Genomic DNA, 22,568 nt, shown 5'->3' on the forward strand with positions numbered 1-22,568 from the left:
TCTTTTGAAGAACATATCAAGACTGCTTCAAGGACAGCTTTTTTCCATCTATGTAACATTGCAAAAATCAGAAACTTTCTGTCCAAAAATGACGCAGAAAAATTAATCCATGCTTTTGTTACTTCTAGGCTCGACTACTGCAATGCTCTACTTTCCGGCTACCCGGATAAAGCACTAAACAAACTTCAGTTAGTGCTAAATACGGCTGCTAGAATCCTGACTAGAACCAAAAAATTTGATCATATTACTCCAGTGCTAGCCTCCCTACACTGGCTTCCTGTTAAGGCAAGGGCTGATTTCAAGGTTTTACTGCTAACCTACAAAGCATTACATGGGCTTGCTCCTACCTATCTTTCCGATTTGGTCCTGCCGTACATACCTACACGTACGCTACGGTCACAAGACGCAGGCCTCCTAATTGTCCCTAGAATTTCTAAGCAAACGGCTGGAGGTAGGGCTTTCTCCTATAGAGCTCCATTTTTATGGAATGGTCTGCCTACCCATGTGAGAGACGCAGACTCAGTCTCAACCTTTAAGTCTTTACTGAAGACTTATCTCTTCAGTAGGTCCTATGATTAAGTATAGTCTGGCCCAGGAGTGTGAAGGTGAACGGAAAGGCTGGAGCAACGAACCTCCCTTGCTGTCTCTGCCTTGTCGGTTCCCCTCTTCCCACTGGGATTCTCTGCCTCTAACCCTTTTACAGGGGCTGAGTCACTGACTTACTGGTGTTCTTCCATGCCGTCCATGGGAGGGGTGCGTCACTTGAGTAGGTTGAGCCACTGACGTGGTCTTCCTGTCTGGGTTGGCGCCCCCCCCTTGGGTTGTGCCGTGGCGGAGATCTTTGTGGGCTATACTCGGCCTTGTCTTCGGACGGTAAGTTGGTGGTTGTAGATATCCCTCTAGTGGTGTGGGGGCTGTGCTTTGGCAAAATGGGTGGGGTTATATCCTGCCTGTTTGGCCCTGTCCGGGGGTATCATCGGATGGGGCCACAGTGTCTTCTGATCCCTCCTGTCTCAGCCTCCAGTATTTATGCTGCAGTAGTTTATGTGTCGGGGGGCTAGGGTCAGTCTGTTACATCTGGAGTATTCTCTTGTCTTATCCGGTGTCCTGTGTGAATGTAAATATGCTCTCTCTAATTCTCTCTTCTCTCTTTCTTTCTTTCTCTCGGAGGACCTGAGCCCTAGGACCATGCCTCAGGACTACCTGGCATGATGACTCCTTGCTGTCCCCAGTCCACCTGGCCATGCTGCTGCTCCAGTTTCAACTGTTCTGCCTGCGGCTACGGAACCCTGACCTGTTCACCGGACGTGCTTGTTGCACCCTCGACAATTACTATGATTATTATTATTTGACCATGCTGGTCATTTACGAACATTTTAACATCTTGACCATGTTCTGTTATAATATCCACCCGGCACAGCCAGAAGAGGACTGGCCACCCCTCATAGCCTGGTTCCTCTCTAGGTTTCTTCCTAGGTTTTTGGCCTTTCTCAGGAGTTTTTCCTAGGGAGTTTTTCCCAGCCACCGTGCTTCTTTCACAAGCATTGCTTGCTGTTTGGGGTTTTAGGCTGGGTTTCTGTACAGCACTTTGAGATTTCAGCTGATGTACGAAGGGCTATATAAATAAATTTGATTTGATTTGATTTGATTTGGTAGTAGACTAGTCTGGATTCAGACCAACACATCTGGTAGTAGACTAGTCTGGATTCAGACCAACAGATCTGGTAGTAGACTAGTCTGGATTCAGACCAACACATCTGGTAGTAGACTAGTCTGGATTCACACCAACAGATCTGGTAGTAGACTAGTCTGGATTCAGACCAACAGATCTGGTAGTAGACAAGTCTGGATTCAGACCAACAGATCTGGTAGTAGACTAGTCTGGATTCAGACCAACACATCTGGTAGTAGACTAGTCTGGATTCAGACCAACAGATCTGGTAGTAGACTAGTCTGGATTCAGACCAACACATCTGGTAGTAGACTAGTCTGGATTCAGACCAACACATCTGGTAGTAGACTAGTCTGGATTCAGATCAATATGTGTCACATTCCTCTTTTGTTTTTATAGATACCACCAAAGTTTTGAACACGCGATTACATTTAAAATGGTTATTTGTTGCGTAATGACTGGGCTTCCAACAACAGATTTCACTTCAGTAACCTACAGGCTTTTTGAGGAGCTACTCTGCTGCTGTCTACAGATGGTAGGATATTCATCTCCTCAAACTAGTCTCTGTATGCTGCGCGCCTGTGATAAATAAGATGCATGACAACTAATGAAAATACACAAGCGGCAATTAAATTCCACTAAATTATGCAAATTAACCTATAGACCGATAAGCATGACCGGTCAAATGTATTTTGGGCAGCTAACCGATTAACGGTTAAGCGTTAACATCCCTAGTGTCAGAGTTCATAGAAGGTCTGTACCTTGTGTCTTGTTGATGTGTCTGAGGTAGTTCTTGGCGAAGCAGACAGGGTCGTCCCAGGGCAGGCAGGTAGGTTGAGGGGAACCAGCAGAGGTCAGTAGACCCCCCTCCTCCAGCTGGGTCAGGGGCATGCTCTCAAACACAAACTGTCTGACCACTCTCTCCACCTCTGGCCAGCTCAGAGACTCTGTAGACACCCATCAGAACAACACAGGAGGTTGGTGGTAATTTAATTGGGGAGGACAGGCTCGTGGTAATGGCTGGAGCGTAATAGGTGGAATTCCATTTGCTTCGTTCCAGCCATTATTATGAGCCGTCCTCCCCTCAGAAGCCTCCACTGCAGAACACCACACACTTATGCTGAATCCCAAATCAACCCCTAGTCCCTCCTCCCTAGTCCCTCCTCCCTAGTCCCTCCTCCCTCATCCCTAGTCCCTCCTCCCACGTCCCTCATCACTAGACCCTCCTCCCTTATCCCTAATCCCTCATCCCTAGTCCCTCATCACTTTAGTCACTTTAGTAGATCTGATGCATTCTGATAGGTATAGAGCTATATGGTATAGAGCTTTATGGATAGGTATAGAGCTATATGGTATAGAGCTATATGGATAGGTATAGAGCTATATGGATAGGTACAGTATAGAGCTATATGGGGCGGCAGGTAGCCTAGTGGTTAGAGCGTTGGACTTATAACCGAAAGGTTGCAAGATCGAATCCACAAACTGACAAGGTAAAATATGTCGTTCTGCCCCTGAACAGAACAGTTATCCCACTGTTCCTAGGCCGTCATTGAAAATAAGAATTTGTTCTTAACTGACTTGCATAGTTAAATAAAGGTACAATATATATATTTTTTAATATGGATAGGTATAGAGCTATATGGTATAGAGCTATATGGATAGGTATAGAGCTATATATATATATATGGATGGTATAGAACTATATGGATGGTATAGAGCTATATGGATGAGTATAGAGCAATATGGATAGGTATAGAGCTATATGGATGGTATAGAGCTATATGGATGAGTATAGAGCTATATGGATAGGTATAGAGCTATATGGATAGGTATAGAGCTATATGGATAGGTATAGAGCTATATGGATAGGTATAGAGCTATATGGATGGTATAGAGCTATATGGATGAGTATAGAGCTATATGGATGGTATAGAACTATATGTAAAAAACTATATGGATGGTATAGAGCTATATGGATGGTATAGAGCTATATGGATGGTATAGAGCTATATGGATGGTATAGAGCTATATGGATAGGTATAGAGCTATATGGATAGGTATAGAGCTATATGGATGAGTATAGAGCTATATGGATGGTATAGAGCTATATGGATGGTATAGAGCTATATGGATAGGTATAGAGCTATATGGATAGGTATAGAGCTATATGGATTGTATAGAGCTATATGGATGGTATAGAGCTATATGGATGAGTATAGAGCTATATGGATGGTATAGAACTATATGGATGGTATAGAACTATATGTATAAAACTATATGGATGGTATAGAGCTATATGGATGGTATAGAGCTATATGGATGGTATAGAGCTATATGGATGGTATAGAGCTATATGGATAGGTATAGAGCTATATGGATAGGTATAGAGCTATATGAATAGGTATAGAGCTATATGGATGAGTATAGAGCTATATGGATGGTATAGAACTATATGGATGGTATAGAACTATATGTATAAAACTATATGGATGGTATAGAGCTATATGGATGGTATAGAGCTATATGGATGGTATAGAGCTATATGGATAGGTATAGAGCTATATGGATGGTATAGAGCTATATGGATGGTATAGAGCTATATGGATGAGTATAGAGCTATATGGATGAGTATAGAGCTATATGGATGGTATAGAGCTATATGGATAGGTATAGAGCTATATGGATGAGTATAGAGCTATATGGATAGGTATAGAGCTATATGGATAGGCTATATGGATAGGCATAGAGCTATATAGATAGGTACAGTTGAAGTCTGAAGTTTACATACACCTTAGCCAAATACATTTAAACTCAGTTTTTCACAATTCCTGACATTTAATCCTAGCAAAAAATTCCCTGTCTTAGGTCAGTTTGGATCACGACTTTATTTTAAGAATGTGAAATGTCAGAATAAGAGTAGAGAGAATGATTTATTTCAGCTTTTATTTCTTTCATCACATTCACAGTGGGTCAGAAGTGTACATACACTCAATTAGTATTTGGTAGCATTGCCTTTAAATTGTTTAACTTGGGTCAAACGTTTCGGGTAGCCTTCCACAAGCTTCCCACAATAAGTTGGGTGAATTGTGGCCCATTCCTCCTGACAGAGCTGGTGTAGCTGAGTCAGGTTTGTAGGCCTCCTTGCTCGCACACGCTTTCTCAGTTCTGCCCACAAATTTTCTATAGGATTGAGGTCAAGGCTTTGTGATGGCCACTCCAATACCTTGACTTTGTTGTCCTTAAGCCATTTTGCAAGCTTTAACTTCCTGACTGATGTCTTGAGATGTTGCTTCAATATATCCACATAATTTTCCATCTTCATGATGCCATCTATTTTATGAAGTGCACCAGTCCCTCCTGCAGCAAAGCACCCCCACAACATGATGCTGCCACCCCCGTGCTTCACGGTTGGGATGGTGTTCATCGGCTTGCAAGCCTCCCCCTTTTTCCTCCAAACATAACAATGGTCATTATGGCCAAACAGTTCTATTGTTGTTTCATCAGACCAGAGGACATTTCTCCAAAAAGTATGATCTTTGTCCCCATGTGCAGTTGCAAATCGTAGTCTGGCTTTTTTATGGCGGTTTTGGAGCAGTGGCTTCTTCCTTGCTGAGCGGCCTTTCAGGTTATGTCGATATAGGACTCGTTTTACTGTGGATATAGATACTTTTGTACCTGTTTCCTCCAGCATCTTCACAAGGTCATTTGCTGTTGTTCTGGGATTGATTTGCACTTTTCACACCAAAGTACGTTCATCTCTAGGAGACAGAACACGTCTCCTTCCTGAGCGGTATGACAGCTGCGTCGTCCCATGGTGTTTATACTTGCGTACTATTGTTTATACAGATGAATGTGGTACCTTCAGGCGTTTGGAAATTGCTCCCAAGGATGAACCAGACTTGTGGAGGTCTCACTTTTTTTTCTGAGGTCTTGGCTGATTTCTTTTGATTTTCCCATGATGTAAAGAGGCACTGAGTTTGAAGGTAGGCCTTGAAATACATCCACAGGTATACCTCCAATTGACTCAAATTATGTCAATTAGCCTATCAGAAGCTTCTAAAGCCATGACATCATTTACTGGAATGTTCCAAGCTGTTTAAAGGCACAGTCAACTTAGTGTATGTAAACTTCTGACCCACTGGAATTGTGGTACAGTGAATAATAAGTGAAATAATATGTCTGTAAACAATTGTTGGAAAAATGACTTGTGTCATGCACAAAGTAGATGTCCTAACCGACTTGCCAAAACTATAGTTTGTTAACAAGAAATTTGTGGAGTGGTTGAAAACAAGTTTTAATGACTCCAACCTAAGTGTATGTAAACTTCCGACTTCAACTGTATACAGCTATATGGTATAGAGAGATATGTTGAAAACTTGATTCAGTCTAGGGGAAGGGGAAGTAATTACAATATTTTTTAAACCTATCAGATTCTTCAGATCTTCAGGAATGCCTAGAATAGGAGGTAGGGGTCTATCTGGAATTCAGCATTTCACTCTGCTGATCTAACAGAGCACCACATTGGTAGTGATAGTACAGTATGGAACCTCTCCTTCCTTATAAAGTAGCCCACAGCTCAGACTCTCCCAGACTATTTCTTCAGTCTAACTCCCCGTCTCGTCTAACTCTCCGTCTCCTCTCTCTAACATCATGGAGAATGTATTCATCCCACCAGCCAGTAGCAGTAGCGACCCACTGGGCACACACTGGTTGACTCAACGTTGTTTACACATGGTGGAATAGACGTTGAATTGACGTCTGTGCCCAGTGGGTCGTCTCATCCCCAGCCCAGAACCAACCAGCCAGGGTGATAATATAACAGCATCCCACCATCTGTTGGTCTTTAGTGGGACTGTGCTTTGTAATTACCTTGACTAAATACAGGATGGGCTGCAATAATAACACTATTCAGCACACCTGAGCCACAATGCAATCTGGCTATCACGCTAAATTGGTCTGCATAAAATTCCATAGGCTATAAAAAACGCTGAGAGCTGTGACTGAGTGTGTGTGTCTGTGTGGTGTGTGTGTGTGTATGTGTTTTGTATATGCATGTGTGTGTGTGTGGTGTGTGGCTGTGTGTGAGTATGTGGTGTGTGTGTGTGTGTGTGTGTGTGTGTGTGTGTGTGTGTGTGTGTGTGTGTGTGTGTGTGTGAGTGAGTGAGTGTGTGTGTGCATGGCTGTGTGTAAGTGTGTGTGCATGGCTGTGTGTAAGTGTGTGTGCATGGCTGTGTGTGTGTGTGTGTGTGCATGGCTGTGTGTGTGTGTGTGCATGGCTGTGTGTGTGTGTGTGTGCATGGCTGTGTGTGTGTGTGTGCATGGCTGTGTGTAAGTGTGTGTGTGTGTGTGTGTGTGTGTGTGTGTGTGTGTGTGTGTGTGTGTGTGTGTGTGTGTGTGTGTGTGTGTGTGTGTGTGTGTGTGTGTGTGTGTGTTCTCTCCTCACCGTCAGTGCAGTAGTGTGTGAGCTCCTGGATGCGGGCCAGTCTGGTTCTATTTCCACTCAGGGGGCGGACGGAGCGGAGAAGATTCCACACCGGAGTGTTTCTCATCATCTCTGTCTCTGTCTTCACCGCATCAAAGCTGTTATGGACCTGGCAGAATACAATACAACACATCCCTCATAGACCGTACCTGGAGGATACAGCTGCTGCTAATTAGAGAGTATGTGTGTGTGTGTGTGTGTGTGTGTGTCTCTCACAGGCAGGTGGTGCAGTCTCAGGGCTCTCTCGTCATGACAGTTGATCAGTAGAGGTCTCTGGTGTTCAGTCTTCTGCTGGGTGTTCTCCACAGCACCAAACGTCTCCCTCAACCTCTACCAATAAATACATCATACTCTATGTTATGCAGGTCTATACATTGATTGGACAAATCATTAGGAACACTATACTGATTGAAGTGGATTTAACAAGTGACATCAATAAGGGATCAAAGCTTTCACCTTGATTCCCCTGGTCAGTCTTTGTCATGGAAAGAGCAGGTGTTCTTAATGTTTTGTATATTCAGTGTATAATCTCTGTACTGAAAATATTAGCCTCAACTCAAGTCAATTTTAAGGTAGAGAATGACCAAATACACAGTAACAGATTGCAGGTATATTGTATGGTACAGTAATGAAACCATTCTATACTGGGGAAACAGTATAATAGGTATAGAGGGTCATGGTGTAGTCTACAGTAATGAAACCATTCTATACTGGGGAAACAGTATAATAGGTATAGAGAGTCATGGTGTAGTCTACAGTAATGAAACCATACTATACTGGGGAAACAGTATAATAGGTATAGAGAGTCATGGTGTAGTCTACAGTAATGAAACCATACTATACTGGGGAAACAGTATAATAGGTATAGAGGGTCATGGTGTAGTCTACAGTAATGAAACCATTCTATACTGGGGAAACAGTATAATAGGTATAGAGGGTCATGGTGTAGTCTACAGTAATGAAACCATACTATACTGGGGAAACAGTATAATAGGTATAGAGAGTCATGGTATAGTCTACAGTAATGAAACCATTCTATACTGGGGAAACAGTATAATAGGTATAGAGGGTCATGGTGTAGTTTACAGTAATGAAACCATTCTATACTGGGGAAACAGTATAATAGGTATAGAGAGTCATGGTGTAGTCTACAGTAATGAAACCATTCTATACTGGGGAAACAGTATAATAGGTATAGAGGGTCATGGTGTAGTCTACAGTAATGAAACCATACTATACTGGGGAAACAGTATAATAGGTATAGAGGGTCATGGTGTAGTCTACAGTAATGAAACCATACTATACTGGGGAAACAGTATAATAGGTATAGAGAGTCATGGTATAGTCTACAGTAATGAAACCATTCTATACTGGGGAAACAGTATAATAGGTATAGAGAGTCATGGTGTAGTCTACAGTAATGAAACCATTCTATACTGGGGAAACAGTATAATAGGTATAGAGGGTCATGGTGTAGTTTACAGTAATGAAACCATACTATACTGGGGAAACAGTATAATAGGTATAGAGGGTCATGGTGTAGTCTACAGTAATGAAACCATACTATACTGGGGAAACAGTATAATAGGTATAGAGGGTCATGGTGTAGTCTACAGTAATGAAACCATACTATACTGGGGAAACAGTATAATAGGTATAGAGAGTCATGGTGTAGTCTACAGTAATGAAACCATTCTATACTGGGGAAACAGTATAATAGGTATAGAGGGTCATGGTGTAGTCTACAGTAATGAAACCATTCTATACTGGGGAAACAGTATAATAGGTATAGAGGGTCATGGTGTAGTCTACAGTAATGAAACCATTCTATACTGGGGAAACAGTATAATAGGTATAGAGAGTCATGGTGTAGTCTACAGTAATGAAACCATTCTATACTGGGGAAACAGTATAATAGGTATAGAGGGTCATGGTGTAGTCTACAGTAATGAAACCATACTATACTGGGGAAACAGTATAATAGGTATAGAGGGTCATGGTGTAATCTACAGTCATGTACCTTCTTCTCCTGGTCTGAGCGAGGCAGAGACATGACAGCAGACAGCATGTAGTCTGCCAGGCTCTTCTCCAGGCTGTACACTCCCTTCTCTGAGTCTGCTGCAGACAGGGGAGGGATGTCCTGCTCTGTGGCCACCACCTGAACACACACACACACACACACACACACACACACACACACACACACACACACACACACACACACACACACACACACACAGTCAACTAAAGGAGCTCAACCATTCATCTTCAGGACTCTCTACTTGTCCACCATATATACATATATAATGTCTGGAGTGTCTTTCATGTAAAATCTAAGTCAAGGTATGGAGGAGAATGGTGTTTTCTCAACTACAATACTTCAACGCTGACCTCTGAGGGTAAGACAATACACATGCAGTAATACAATGAACCACATGCATAAAACCCAAACAGATCTGGGCTGAACAACTGTTGTCCTGGTTGACTGTAGTATGGTGATGATGGTTGGGGCCTACAGTGGAGGACCTGCTCCAATGTAGTATGAACAGAACAGAACCTGCTCCAGTGTAGTATGAACAGAACAGAACCTGCTCCAATGTAGTATGAAGGGAACAGAACCGGCTCCAGTGTAGTATGAAGGGAACAGAACAGAACTTGCTCCAGTGTAGTATGAAGAGAACAGAACAGAACCTGCTCCAATGTAGTATGAAGGGAACAGAACCTGCTCCAGTGTAGTATGAAGGGAACAGAACAGAACCTGCTCCAGTGTAGTATGAAGAGAACAGAACAGAACCTGCTCCAGTGTAGTATGAAGGGAACAGAACAGAACCTGCTCCAGTGTAGTATGAAGGGAACAGAACAGGACCTGCTCCAGTGTAGTATGAAGGGAACAGAACCTGCTCCAGTGTAATATGAAAGGAACAGAACCTGCTCCAGTGTAGTATGAAGAGAACAGAACCTGCTCCAGTGTAGTATGAACCGAACAGAACCTGCTCCAGTGTAGTATGAAGAGAACAGAACCTGCTCCAGTGTAGTATGAAGGGAACAGAACCTGCTCCAGTGTAGTATGAACCGAACAGAACCTGCTCCAGTGTAGTATGAAGAGAACAGAACCTGCTCCAGTGTAGTATGAACAGAATAGAACCTGCTCCAGTGTAGTATGAACAGAACAGAACCTGCTCCAGTGTAGTATGAACAGAACAGAACCTGCTCCAGTGTAGTATGAAGGGAACAGAACCTGCTCCAGTGTAGTATGAACAGAACAGAACCTGCTCCAGTGTAGTATGAAGGGAACAGAACCTGCTCCAGTGTAGTATGAAGGGAACAGAACAGAACCTGCTCCAGTGTAGTATGAAGGGAACAGAACAGAACCTGCTCCAGTGTAGTATGAAGGGAACAGAACAGAACCTGCTCCAGTGTAGTATGAAGGGAACAGAACCTGCTCCAGTGTAGTATGAAGGGAACAGAACCTGCTCCAGTGTAGTATGAAGAGAACAGAACAGAACCTGCTCCAGTGTAGTATGAAGGGAACAGAACAGAACCTGCTCCAGTGTAGTATGAAGAGAACAGAACAGGACCTGCTCCAGTGTAGTATGAAGGGAACAGAACAGAACCTGCTCCAGTGTAGTATGAAGGGAACAGAACCTGCTCCAGTGTAGTATGAAGGGAACAGAACCTGCTCCAGTGTAGTATGAAGGGAACAGAACAGAACCTGCTCCAGTGTAGTATGAAGGGAACAGAACAGAACCTGCTCCAGTGTAGTATGAAGGGAACGGAACAAAACCAGCTCCAGTGTAGTATGAAGGGAACCGAACAGGACCTGCTCCAGTGTAGTATGAAGGGAACAGAACCTGCTCCAGTGTAGTATGAAGAGAACAGAACACGACCTGCTCCAGTGTAGTATGAAGGGAACAGAACAGGACCTGCTCCAGTGTAGTATGAAGGGAACAGAACCTGCTCCAATGTAGTATGAAGGGAACAGAACCAGCTCCTGTGTAGTATGAGGGGAACAGAACCTGCTCCAATGTAGTATGAAGGGAACAGAACCAGCTCCAGTGTAGTATTAAGGGAACAGGACCTGCTCCAATGTAGTATGAAGGGAACAGAACAGAACCTGCTCCAGTGTAGTATGAAGGGAACAGAACAGAACCTGCTCCAGTGTAGTATGAACAGAACAGAACCTGCTCCAGTGTAGTATGAAGGGAACAGAACAGAACCTGCTCCAGCATGCAGTGTAGTATGAAGGGAACAGGACCTGCTCCAGTGTAGTATGAACAGAACAGAACCTGCTCCAGTGTAGTTTGAAGGGAACAGAACAGAACCTGCTCCAGTGTAGTATGAAGGGAACAGAACAGAATCTGCTCCAGTGTAGTATGAAGAGAACAGAACCTGCTCCAGTGTAGTATGAAGAGAACAGAACAGAACCTGCTCCAGTGTAGTATGAAGGGAACAGAACAGGACCTGCTCCAGTGTAGTATGAACAGAACAGAACCTGCTCCAGTGTAGTATGAAGGGAACAGAACAGAACCTGCTCCAGCATGCAGTGTAGTATGAAGGGAACAGGACCTGCTCCAGTGTAGTATGAACAGAACAGAACCTGCTCCAGTGTAGTTTGAAGAGAACAGGACCTGCTCCAGTGTAGTATGAAGGGAACAGAACCTGCTCCAGTGTAGTATGAAGGGAACAGAACCTGCTCCAGTGTAGTATGAAGAGAACAGAACAGGACCTGCTCCAGTGTAGTATGAAGGGAACAGAACCTGCTCCAGTGTAGTATGAAGAGAACAGGACCTGCTCCAGTGTAGTATGAAGGGAACAGAACAGAACCTGCTCCAGTGTAGTATGAAGGGAACAGAACAGAACCTGCTCCAGTGTAGTATGAAGGGAACAGGACCTGCTCCAGTGTAGTATGAAGGGAACAGGACCTGCTCCAGTGTAGTATGAGGGGAACAGAACAGAACCTGCTCCAGCATGCAGTGTAGTATGAGGGGAACAGAGGAGGCTTCAGGAGGAATCTGGTCCAGCAGGTCGTTATAGTAACGCATGTCCACATCAGTACTCAGAGCAGCCGGTTCAGGGTCTACAGGGACAACAACAGACATCAGCTCCCTGGGTTAGGGTCAATTCACTTCCATTCAGCTATCAGTTAACTGGAATCATTTACTTGAACTATCCATTATAACATCACCTGTCCTACAGAGAGTGTTAGTGAAGCTGTAGAATACCTGGAGTGGTCTCCTCTTGGGCTTGTCTCTTCTTGGACCCAGGTGTCTGAGGCGTTGTGGTCTGAACCGTCTAAGATATGACAGAAAATATTCCTCAACATTTCTGCTACATGTAGAAGCAGAAAACAGGCCTACGTGAAATAAAGACAGTATTGTGTATATTCAGTATGGTTTCCTGCTCCATCCACCAGTCAGTTCCTCCTGTGTGTGCATGCATGTGTGTTTCTGGTACAGTACCTCTGCAGGGCTGTCCTGGGTGGTGCGTACCCCAGCCCTGGGGACAGATGGCACCTGGACCAGTCTCATGTTGTTCAGGTAGTGTTGATGCTGTCTCCTCCAGTCCAGACAGTCATAGATCAGACACGCCACGTCCTCAAACAGACGTGTCCCAAACCCAAGCTACAACACAACATATTAACATGGCATTTTAAGTACATTATAAAAATGATAATAATTAAAGAAAGACCCCACACTGCTCTTGCAAATGTTTATTGCTTAGGTGTCAGACTCTCGGCCTTCTCGTCAGAGCTTTGATTGATATCAGAAGAAGAGGAAGAAGAAGAAGGGGAAGAAGAAGAAAGAGGAGGAAGCGAAGAAGAAGGAGCAGCAGAAGAAGAATCAGAAGAAGAAGAAGCAGAAGAAGCAGCAGCAGAAGAAGAATCAGAAGAAGAAGCAGCAGCAGAAGAAGAATCAGAAGAAGCAGCAGCAGAAGAAGAATCAGAAGAAGAAGAAGCAGAAGAAGAATCAGAAGAAGAAGAATCAGAAGAAGAAGCAGCAGCAGAAGAAGAATCAGAAGAAGAAGAAGCAGAAGAAGAATCAGAAGAAGAAGAAGGCAAGGAAATCACCATAGCCTCTGGGCTATCCTTGTCTTGTGGTGACAGGATCTCTTTAGCGGTGTGACTGAGGCGGGCCACATCAAACAGCTTGGAGAATGCTGAGCCACTGTTTAGCACCCCTTCCAACTGACCCCAGAACTGCTCCCGTTGTCTTCTCCTAATGTTAGTCTCCGCGTCTACAGGAACACAATAGCAGCATTTAGCAACACAAATCACATTAAAATGAATTGATTGATAGATCCATACTGTACTGCCAATATGAAATACTGTCAAATACCTCTGCTGTGCTTGATTCAGTTTACCCTGACTGTACAATGAAACCAGTGGAACAAAACACTCAAGATCCCAGGCTAAATCAATCCAAACCTCACAGTGATGCCAATCTGAGTCTTACCCCCATCCAGGGGTTTGGCATCACTCCCTTCCAGTGATCCCTCTGGCCGGTCTGGTCTCTGTGAGGTCAGCTTGATAATGTTGGACACATGGACCCCCAGGGAGTCCAGCACAGAGACCAGCTGAGCCTGCTGGAAGCCCACCACCAGAACGTAGTGCTGCGGTCCATCGTCTGGCTCATCGTCTAGACACACACACACACACACACACACACACACACACACACACACACACACACATGAAAGCATGAGAGGTGAGAGAGAGACAACCACCCAGTCTCCCCAACACAAAGTGACAACCAACCTCATACAGTATAGTATGTTAGGTCGTTAGTATGTGTGATAACTGAGACAGAGTAGACTGCTCACCTATATACTTGTTGGTCTCATCCTCCTCGCCCCTCTTTTTCAGCTTGGTGTCCTTGGTTGGGGCACTGGGCTCTGCCCCTTTCTTCCCCTTGTCACCTTTGGCGGCAGGCTTGGCACCACCTTTGTCTTTGGTTGGGGAGGCATTGCCAGCCTTGCCCTTACCCTTCTCCTCAGCAGCCTGGGAGAGAGTGGATTAAACTAAGTGGTGCTAATACTGCATACTGCGGTTCAAATCCGGGTCTCCTCTGTGCCAGAAGACTGCGTTAGCCTGCAGAGCTGAAGCCTAGGCATTAACAGGTAGCGCAGGCTAGTCTTCATGTCTCAGACAAGGTTTCTTATCACCAATGTTACAATACTACTATAACTCTATCTGACAATAACACTTCAAAAGATTCTCTAGGAAAGCTGACTGTTGCCAGGGCGATAAGATGACTGATAATTGTTGATGGCTGCCAGGAGTTCCTTCCTACCCTCATCTCCGTGGCTCTCCTCTGCTGGTCGTTGGCCTTGACTCCCAGGAGCTGGAACTTGAGCAGTTTACCCAGCAGGTCACAGGGCAGCTCCTCTCCTGCATCCAGCAGGACCTTGGCTGCCTCCATCACCTTTATAGACAAACAACATACTTGATATAGAATAGACAGAAAGTGAGTAATAGTTCGAATTTATTGTGCAACTCTTTCTCTGCTGCTTCGTAAATGTGTCTTTTGAAATGAATAGCCTATAGAGCACATTTTACTGAAAAATGGGTGCATTACATACCTCATAAAACATGGGTGCATTACATACCTCATAAAACATGGGTGCATTACATACCTCATAAAACATGGGTGCATTACATACCTCATAAAACATGGGTACATTACATACCTCATAAAACATGGGTGCATTACATACCTCATAAAACATGGATGCATTACATACCTCATAAAACATGGGTGCATTACATACCTGATAAAACATGGGTACATTACATACCTCATAAAACATGGGTGCATTACATACCTCATAAAACATGGGTGCATTACATACCTCATAAAAAATGGGTGCATTACATACCTCATAAAACATGGGTGCATTACATACCTCATAAAACATGGGTGCATTACATACCTCATAAAACATGGGTGCATTACATACCTCATAAAACATGGGTGCATTACATACCTCATAAAACATGGGTACATTACATACCTCATAAAACATGGGTGCATTACATACCTCATAAAACATGGGTGCATTACATACCTCATAAAACATGTGTACATTACATACCTCATAAAACATGGGTGCATTACATACCTCATAAAACATGGGTGCATTACATACCTCATAAAACATGTGTACATTACATACCTCATAAAACATGGGTGCATTACATACCTCATAAAACATGGGTGCATTACATACCTCATAAAACATGGGTGCATTACATACCTCATAAAACATGGGTACATTACATACCTCATAAAACATGGGTGCATTACATACCTCATAAAACATGGGTGCATTACATACCTCATAAAACATGTGTACATTACATACCTCATAAAACATGGGTGCATTACATACCTCATAAAACATGGGTGCATTACATACCTCATAAAACATGGGTGCATTACATACCTCATAAAACATGGGTGCATTACATACCTCATAAAACATGGGTGCATTACATACCTCATAAAACATGGGTGCATTACATACCTCATAAACATGGGTGCATTACATACCTCATAAAACATGGGTGCATTACATACCTCATAAAACATGGGTGCATTACATACCTCATAAAACATGGGTGCATTACATACCTCATAAAACATGGGTACATTACATACCTCATAAAACATGGGTGCATTACATACCTCATAAAACATGGGTGCATTACATACCTCATAAAACATGGGTGCATTACATACCTCATAAAACATGGGTGCATTACATACCTCATAAAACATGGGTGCATTACATACCTCATAAAACATGGGTACATTACATACCTCATAAAACATGGGTACATTACATACCTCATAAAACATGGGTGCATTACATACCTCATAAAACATGGGTACATTACATACCTCATAAAACATGGGTGCATTACATACCTCATAAAACATGGGTGCATTACATACCTCATAAAACATGGGTGCATTACATACCTCATAAAACATGGGTGCATTACATACCTCATAAAACATGGGTGCATTACATACCTCATAAAACATGGGTGCATCCTTGGTCTTCTTGATTTTGGGGTTTCCCAGTTCATGGATCTGTGAAGTATTTCATTCATTGGTTGATATACGCTTGACTGTGAACAATCAGACTTTGTGTTACTGACCTTTTCTAGGGTGGTGTCCCAGGTGACCACGCTGAAGAGCCTGCGTAGGGGCTTCTGTACAGCCAGCAGCAGAGCACCGATCAGCTCCTCATCCTTCAGCCTCTCTCCCACCACCAGAGAAATGCTGGCCTTCCAAGTCTCCTAGCATCATCATCATCATCATCAGACAACACTGATCAGTGAACAACAACAACATAGCCAAGTGACAGGTCTGTGACAAGTGAAGTCATTCCCTGCTTTTGTAGCTGGCCCCTTAAAGTTTAGTGTGTTTAAATAGTTATCAAACTCTTAACGTTACCCACCTCCTCAAATGGTGCAGTAGTGAGTCCAGTTTCCCAACTTTTGTTTCCAACTGCCGTTGCACCAGCAGCAGACACTGTCCCGCTTTTGACTCTTTTTGGTGGCATTTCCTTACCGTTTTTAGAGAGAAACTAACCTATTGACTTGAATCAAATTGCATTATATTATGACATTTCTTGAACTTAACGTAAACTAAAACAGCCACTTCCAGCTGTTAGCTTGCTAGCTGACGTTAACTAGCATTGCTCTTCTGTGTACAGTCTGCTGACGCTTCCGTTGCTCTTAGCAACAGGTTGAAGGGGAGGGATCAGTTATGCACAATGACATCTTACCTTTCAATTTGATTTATTTACTCATTTATGAAAAGAAATAGCCAAAAAACGTAATACTGAATATACCACTACTAATAGAAACGTAATCCATGTTCAACTCCCAACACAAAAGACACAGAGACACATTTAATCAATTATTTTTATAGTTTTTTTTTTCATACAATCATAAAGGAGTGACATGGAGAAAAAAGCTTTGCATAAAGTGAAGCTCTGACAAAGACACAGCCTTGAACCCCCCAGCAGACAGTATCTAATCCTAGAGTCCTGCCGGTCACAGGACCAGACAGGCAGACAGCCAGCCAGAGAGGAACAGACAGAACATTCCAATACAAGAAGGTGAGAACAACTGAAACATGGATGCAACTTTCAAATTGGTCACAATTGGTGATAATATATATATATGCATGTTGTGTTGTAGTTAAAGTGTTTCTGTGAGTAAAGAAGTAGTGGGTTGGTGTGATGGGCTATCGGTTACTCAGTGATGGTGGTGAATGTGAAGACCATGGAGGTTGAGAGACCGAGACTTGGATGAATAGAGTCAAAAGCCCCAATTAAAGCCCCAAAACATTGGTACATTCAGTGCAAATCAGGCGTCTCCAACCTTTTCTGCCATTAGAGCTACTCATTTCTTTCGAGATTATAAAATAGGCCCATTCTTCTCCTCTCCCCTGCAACTCTTCTCCAGGTCCTTGATACACAAGAGAAAGTAGTTCACTATATTTTCTGTCAATATACCTGGTAAAATAATGGTTAATAAACAACTCTAAAATCAGAGATTTGTTGTCAGTGTTGTTTTTCCTGGTTTTAGAATTGTTTTCACTCAAAATTACAATTATTCATAGAGAAACAACGAAATGGGATGTTCTGAGTCAAAGTCAATTCTTAAATCGCCTCTGAGGACAATGTTTTTTAGGTCTGGAAGAAAACGAACAAATGTAGATATCTTTGTGTATATATCTTTGTGCAATTTTCCCGTAATTGCGCATCTGGCCCTTTAATTGCGCATCTGAGTGAGGAATGTGCCGGTCCAGCAATGGTTCCATACTGCTGCGCATTTCATGGAATTTCATTTTATTTCTGCGCATTTCAAGTTTTCAAATAACAGATACTCAGTATATTCTTCTGCCAGGTAAGCCTACTTGCAATAAATATTTAATTGAAAAGGTTTTGGGGAAAGTATTTCTGTCAACTCACAAGATTTGTCACGTCAACTGGCTGGAGTGATGGACAAACGCGCGCACCACACAGACAGACAGGGGCAATATTGATGGGAATTCATTGGCAGATATTGTTAGGTTTGGCTTTTTAAATGTAAATGTTGCGTTAATTAGATAGTAGCTGGGAGCTTGCGGTGGCGGACACTTGTGGGATTTGTTTATGACAGTTTGTCGTGGAACACGTGAAAATTGCAAGTACTTTCAGAATTGTTTGGCGAGCTACTGGTAGCTCGCGATCGACCTGTTGGAGACCCCTGGTGAAAATATATAGCCTACACAGGACAGCACAATCATTCATTTGCAGACAGAGAGGGAGTCAGAATGAAAGACAGGTGTACTGTCAGTAAGCAAAAAGTTATAAGAACTTCTTGCAAGCCATCCCAGCTCATGTACAGTATTCCCGTAATGCTCGCATCCACTACAAGACCATGGTGCATACCTACGAAACAGCAAGAGAAACTGCCCCTCCCTAGCTTCAGTCTTTCAGTCTATGCTCAAAAACTACACCAGAACCCGTCCCACCTTGCTACAGTTTATTAAGATGAATGCACTAACCGTAAATCGCTCTGGATAAGAGCGTCTGATAAATGACTAAAATGTAAAACATAAATAAATACATGTTATGCCATTGCCACTGTGCACTTCCCTTTTTTAAAATTATGTTTTTAACGGTAAACATGTAATATATCTGCCCTCAGTCTCTCACTGGCCCTGGGATGATGGAAGAGAATGCAGGAAGTTGTTCTATTTCAGTCCCTTACATTCCGTTAGCTACATTCCACAGTCTCGGGATGTGATGGTGGCCGGGTGTGGTCAAAGCCCTGAAACAAAGACATTGGGCGTGTTTCATGTCATCGTTATTGCAGTCGACACACTGCTCAGATGATAGTCCCTCACAACCTCTGGAAAAGTATTTACCTCTCTGGAACCACATTAATATGATATACATATAATATAGTAATCGGCTAAAATGCTCAGCAGCAGCGCGACTGCAGTAAAGGCGACCTGGAACGCACCCTGAGAGTAGAATATGGTGGTATCAGAAGGCAGACTAATGCCTTCTAAGGCAGAGTATGAAGTGAAAAACATGACAAATATGTATTTGTTTCTATGACTCTTCCTTCATATTATCATTACTCCTCGTCTTAAAACTTCCTAGTACTGTAGATACGTCTCTAAAATATATATTTTCCCTTCACTTGAAAAGCAACATTTCCCCCATCAAAACAGTCAGTGTAATAGCATACCATGGGCATCTGTGCTTGTATATGACTTCAACATGTTCTCTGTCACGAGTCTCTATAAAGCTATAAATGTCCCTTGACCTTACCATCACCCACACACAGATCACATTATACTTGCATGATGTAAGCCTGTGTGTGTGTGTGTGTGTGTGTCTCGACATGCAGGTTGTTAATCACCATGTTTTACTTTCATTATCATGGTCATACGAACATTTGTCATTATATGATGTTATATCGGGGTCCCAACCCTGCTGAAATAGGAACAGATCAAACCAACGTATTCAATCAGGATAATGTACATAAGGAGAAAAAGTAGAAGCAAGTTAAAAACAAGAGCAACAAACAACCATGAGGGATTGAAAAAGTTCAGATCACCCTCTACTCTGGCAGTGTAGCTCAATGATAAAGAGACGATGACAATCAACTTACTTGCAAACAATGAAAACAGCTAAAACACTGAAAGAGTGTGTGTGAGCTGTGTCTAACATGATGGGAAAGCCAACTCAATGTAATGTCTTTATCGTACAAACCGTAGCTGAGTTTGGTTATTCGTGCTAATAGCTTGCCCTGAAGTTTGTTAAGAATGAGGCAGCCATTTAGATTTGACGAGTCATCGAGCGACGTACAAAAACGACACATTCAAGTGCATCATCGTGATATCAGTCAGTACATTCAAAAACATATCATTGTTTGTGGCCATTACAAAATACATTTTGCAGATAGATGAAAAGCCTGTAGAGAGATCCAAGTTCAGCTTCACCACACAGACACCACCGCATCATGATAGGCTACTTCAGTGTTCTGTTCTAGAACACACCTGTCAGAGTGTTCAACAAGGTCAGGTCACAAAGCTGCCTGGACCTTGATTGGTTGGTTCTCTCCCTGACAGGGCAGGAGGCGTGGCCACAGCAGCTGAAGAGCACCTGTCTTGTCTTCTTTCATCTCTTCCTCTCTCCTCTCATCCCCTTCTCCAGGAGCAACACTGTCCTGTGATGTCCACCTCAGCCTCTCAGAGAAGAGCGATGTCCTGTGATGTCCACCTCAGCCTCTCAGAGAGGAGCGATGTCCTGTGATGTCCACCTCAGCCTCTCAGAGAAGAGCGATGTCCTGTGATGTCCACCTCAGCCACTCAGAGAGGAGCGATGTTCTGTGATGTCCACCTCAGCCTCTCAGAGAAGAGCGATGTCCTGTGATGTCCACCTCAGCCTCTCAGAGAAGAGCAATGTCCTGTGATGTCCACCTCAGCCTCTCAGAGAAGAGCGATGTCCTGTGATGTCCACCTCAGCCTCTCTGTGAGATAAAGGAGCTTTGTTTCTTTTGCTCTCCAGGAAAAGCTCGACCACCACCTTCCTTACAAGACTCCTCTGGAAATCCCTATTTTAAATAATAAAAGGTGATGAGCCAGTTGGAGTCTCACTCCAGGTCTTGGTTTTTGTTCCTTCATTGTGCGATTGGTTTGGAGGCTTACGAGTCCATCTCTCCCATTGGTCTAATGGAATAACAAGGGTGTGCGTGTTAGGGTGCTCTCCTTTGCTTTGTGTTGGCAGTGTGTCTAAGTGACCTTAACCGTCACATGGAAACCCTGGTGTTGTGCAGGGGTCATACCCTCTGATAGACATCGCTCTATTCTCCTCTGTTCAGCTCACTTCAGGAAGGTGTGTGTATAAAGACACAACAGGGTGCCAGACAGACTAGACAGTCATCCCCTTGAACCCCTTGGGTTCCTCTACCTCTGTGATACTACAGTTCAGAGGTCAGGGTCAAAGGTGGTAGGAGGAGTGGGGGTTAAAGGTGATAGGGGTCATCACTCCAGGCCGAAGGTGCTGGTCTCCTCCACGGCAGTGAGCATCTTCTCGTGCAGCATGGAGAAGGATGGATATGGAGGGAGGTCCAGCCGGTTGAAACAGGTGTGAGCCCTGGGGAGGAGACAACCGCAAACACAGTGAAAACAACAACAACGTACTTCAGTCTGTATAATACCGTTTCATACATTATACTCAAATTGATAATATACTTCATGAGTTCACGTAGCCTCACAAGTGAAGTTAGTTCCTTTAGCCTTACAAGTGAAGTCAGTTCCCTTAGCCTCACAAGTGAAGTCAGTTCCCTTAGCCTCACAAGTGAAGTCAGTTCCCTTAGCCTCACAAGTGAAGTTAGTTCCTTTAGCCTCACAAGTGAAGTCAGTTCCCTTAGCCTCACAAGTGAAGTCAGTTCCCTTAGCCTCACAAGTGAAGTCAGTTCCCTTAGCCTCACAAGTGAAGTCAGTTCCCTTAGCCTCACAAGTGAAGTCAGTTCCCCTAGCCTCACAAGTGAAGTCAATTCCCTTAGCCTCACAAGTGAAGTCAGTTCCCTTAGCCTCACAAGTGAAGTCAGTTCCCTTGGCCTCACAAGTGAAGTCAGTTCCCTTAGCCTCACAAGTGAAGTCAGTTCCTTTAGCCTTACAAGTGAAGTCAGTTCCCTTAGCCTCACAAGTGAAGTTAGTTTCCTTAGCCTCACAAGTGAAGTCAGGTTCCTTGGCCTTACAAGTGAAGTTAGTTCCCTTGGCCTCACAAGTGAAGTCAGTTCCCTTAGCCTCACAAGTGAAGTCAGTTCCTTTAGCCTTACAAGTGAAGTCAGTTCCCTTAGCCTCACAAGTGAAGTTAGTTTCCTTAGCCTCACAAGTGAAGTCAGGTTCCTTGGCCTTACAAGTGAAGTTAGTTCCCTTGGCCTCACAAGTGAAGTCAGTTCCCTTAGCCTCAGAAGTGAAGTCAGTTCCCTTAGCCTCACAAGTGAAGTCAGTTCCCTTGGCCTTACAAGTGAAGTCAGTTCCTTTAGCCATACAAGTGAAGTCAGTTCCTTTAGCGTTACAAGTGAAGTCAGGTTCCTTGGCCTTACAAGTGAAGTCAGTTCCCTTGGCCTTACAAGTGAAGTCAGCTCCCTTGGCCTTACAAGTGAAGTCAGTTCCCTTGGCCTTACAAGTGAAGTCAGTTCCCTTAGCCTCACAAGTGAAGTCAGTTCCTTTAGCCATACAAGTGAAGTCAGTTCCTTTAGCGTTACAAGTGAAGTCAGGTTCCTTGGCCTTGCAAGTGAAGTCAGTTCCCTTAGCCTTACAAGTGAAGTCAGTTCCTTTAGCCTTACAAGTGAAGTCAGTTCCCTTAGCCTCACAAGTGAAGTCAGTT

At 43.5% G+C, this 22,568-nt stretch overlaps 1 protein-coding gene and 1 pseudogene across 1 annotated transcript in view; both read right to left on the minus strand.

The window, feature by feature from the left end:
• LOC115188702 (sperm-associated antigen 17) overlaps nucleotides 1-16,973 on the minus strand; it is a 42,119-nt gene extending 25,146 nt beyond the window's left edge. The window contains exons 1-14 of the mRNA XM_029747427.1: nucleotides 16,620-16,973; nucleotides 16,318-16,458; nucleotides 16,190-16,249; nucleotides 14,444-14,575; nucleotides 13,974-14,151; nucleotides 13,607-13,789; nucleotides 13,222-13,388; nucleotides 12,614-12,775; nucleotides 12,377-12,446; nucleotides 12,113-12,231; nucleotides 9,089-9,312; nucleotides 7,371-7,482; nucleotides 7,116-7,263; nucleotides 2,434-2,619 (exon numbers count right to left, since the gene is read on the minus strand). Of these exons, the coding sequence (XP_029603287.1) occupies nucleotides 2,434-2,619; nucleotides 7,116-7,263; nucleotides 7,371-7,482; nucleotides 9,089-9,312; nucleotides 12,113-12,231; nucleotides 12,377-12,446; nucleotides 12,614-12,775; nucleotides 13,222-13,388; nucleotides 13,607-13,789; nucleotides 13,974-14,151; nucleotides 14,444-14,575; nucleotides 16,190-16,249; nucleotides 16,318-16,458; nucleotides 16,620-16,724 (1,987 nt within the window). The 5' untranslated portion in view covers nucleotides 16,725-16,973. The remainder of the gene's footprint in view (nucleotides 1-2,433; nucleotides 2,620-7,115; nucleotides 7,264-7,370; nucleotides 7,483-9,088; nucleotides 9,313-12,112; nucleotides 12,232-12,376; nucleotides 12,447-12,613; nucleotides 12,776-13,221; nucleotides 13,389-13,606; nucleotides 13,790-13,973; nucleotides 14,152-14,443; nucleotides 14,576-16,189; nucleotides 16,250-16,317; nucleotides 16,459-16,619) is intronic.
• Nucleotides 16,974-17,079: 106 nt separating this feature from the next.
• Nucleotides 17,080-22,568, minus strand: part of LOC115188703 (E3 ubiquitin-protein ligase HECW2-like) — a 43,333-nt pseudogene continuing 37,844 nt past the window's right edge.

This window comes from Salmo trutta, unplaced genomic scaffold, assembly GCF_901001165.1.
Source record: "Salmo trutta unplaced genomic scaffold, fSalTru1.1, whole genome shotgun sequence".
Lineage (NCBI taxonomy): Eukaryota > Metazoa > Chordata > Actinopteri > Salmoniformes > Salmonidae > Salmo > Salmo trutta.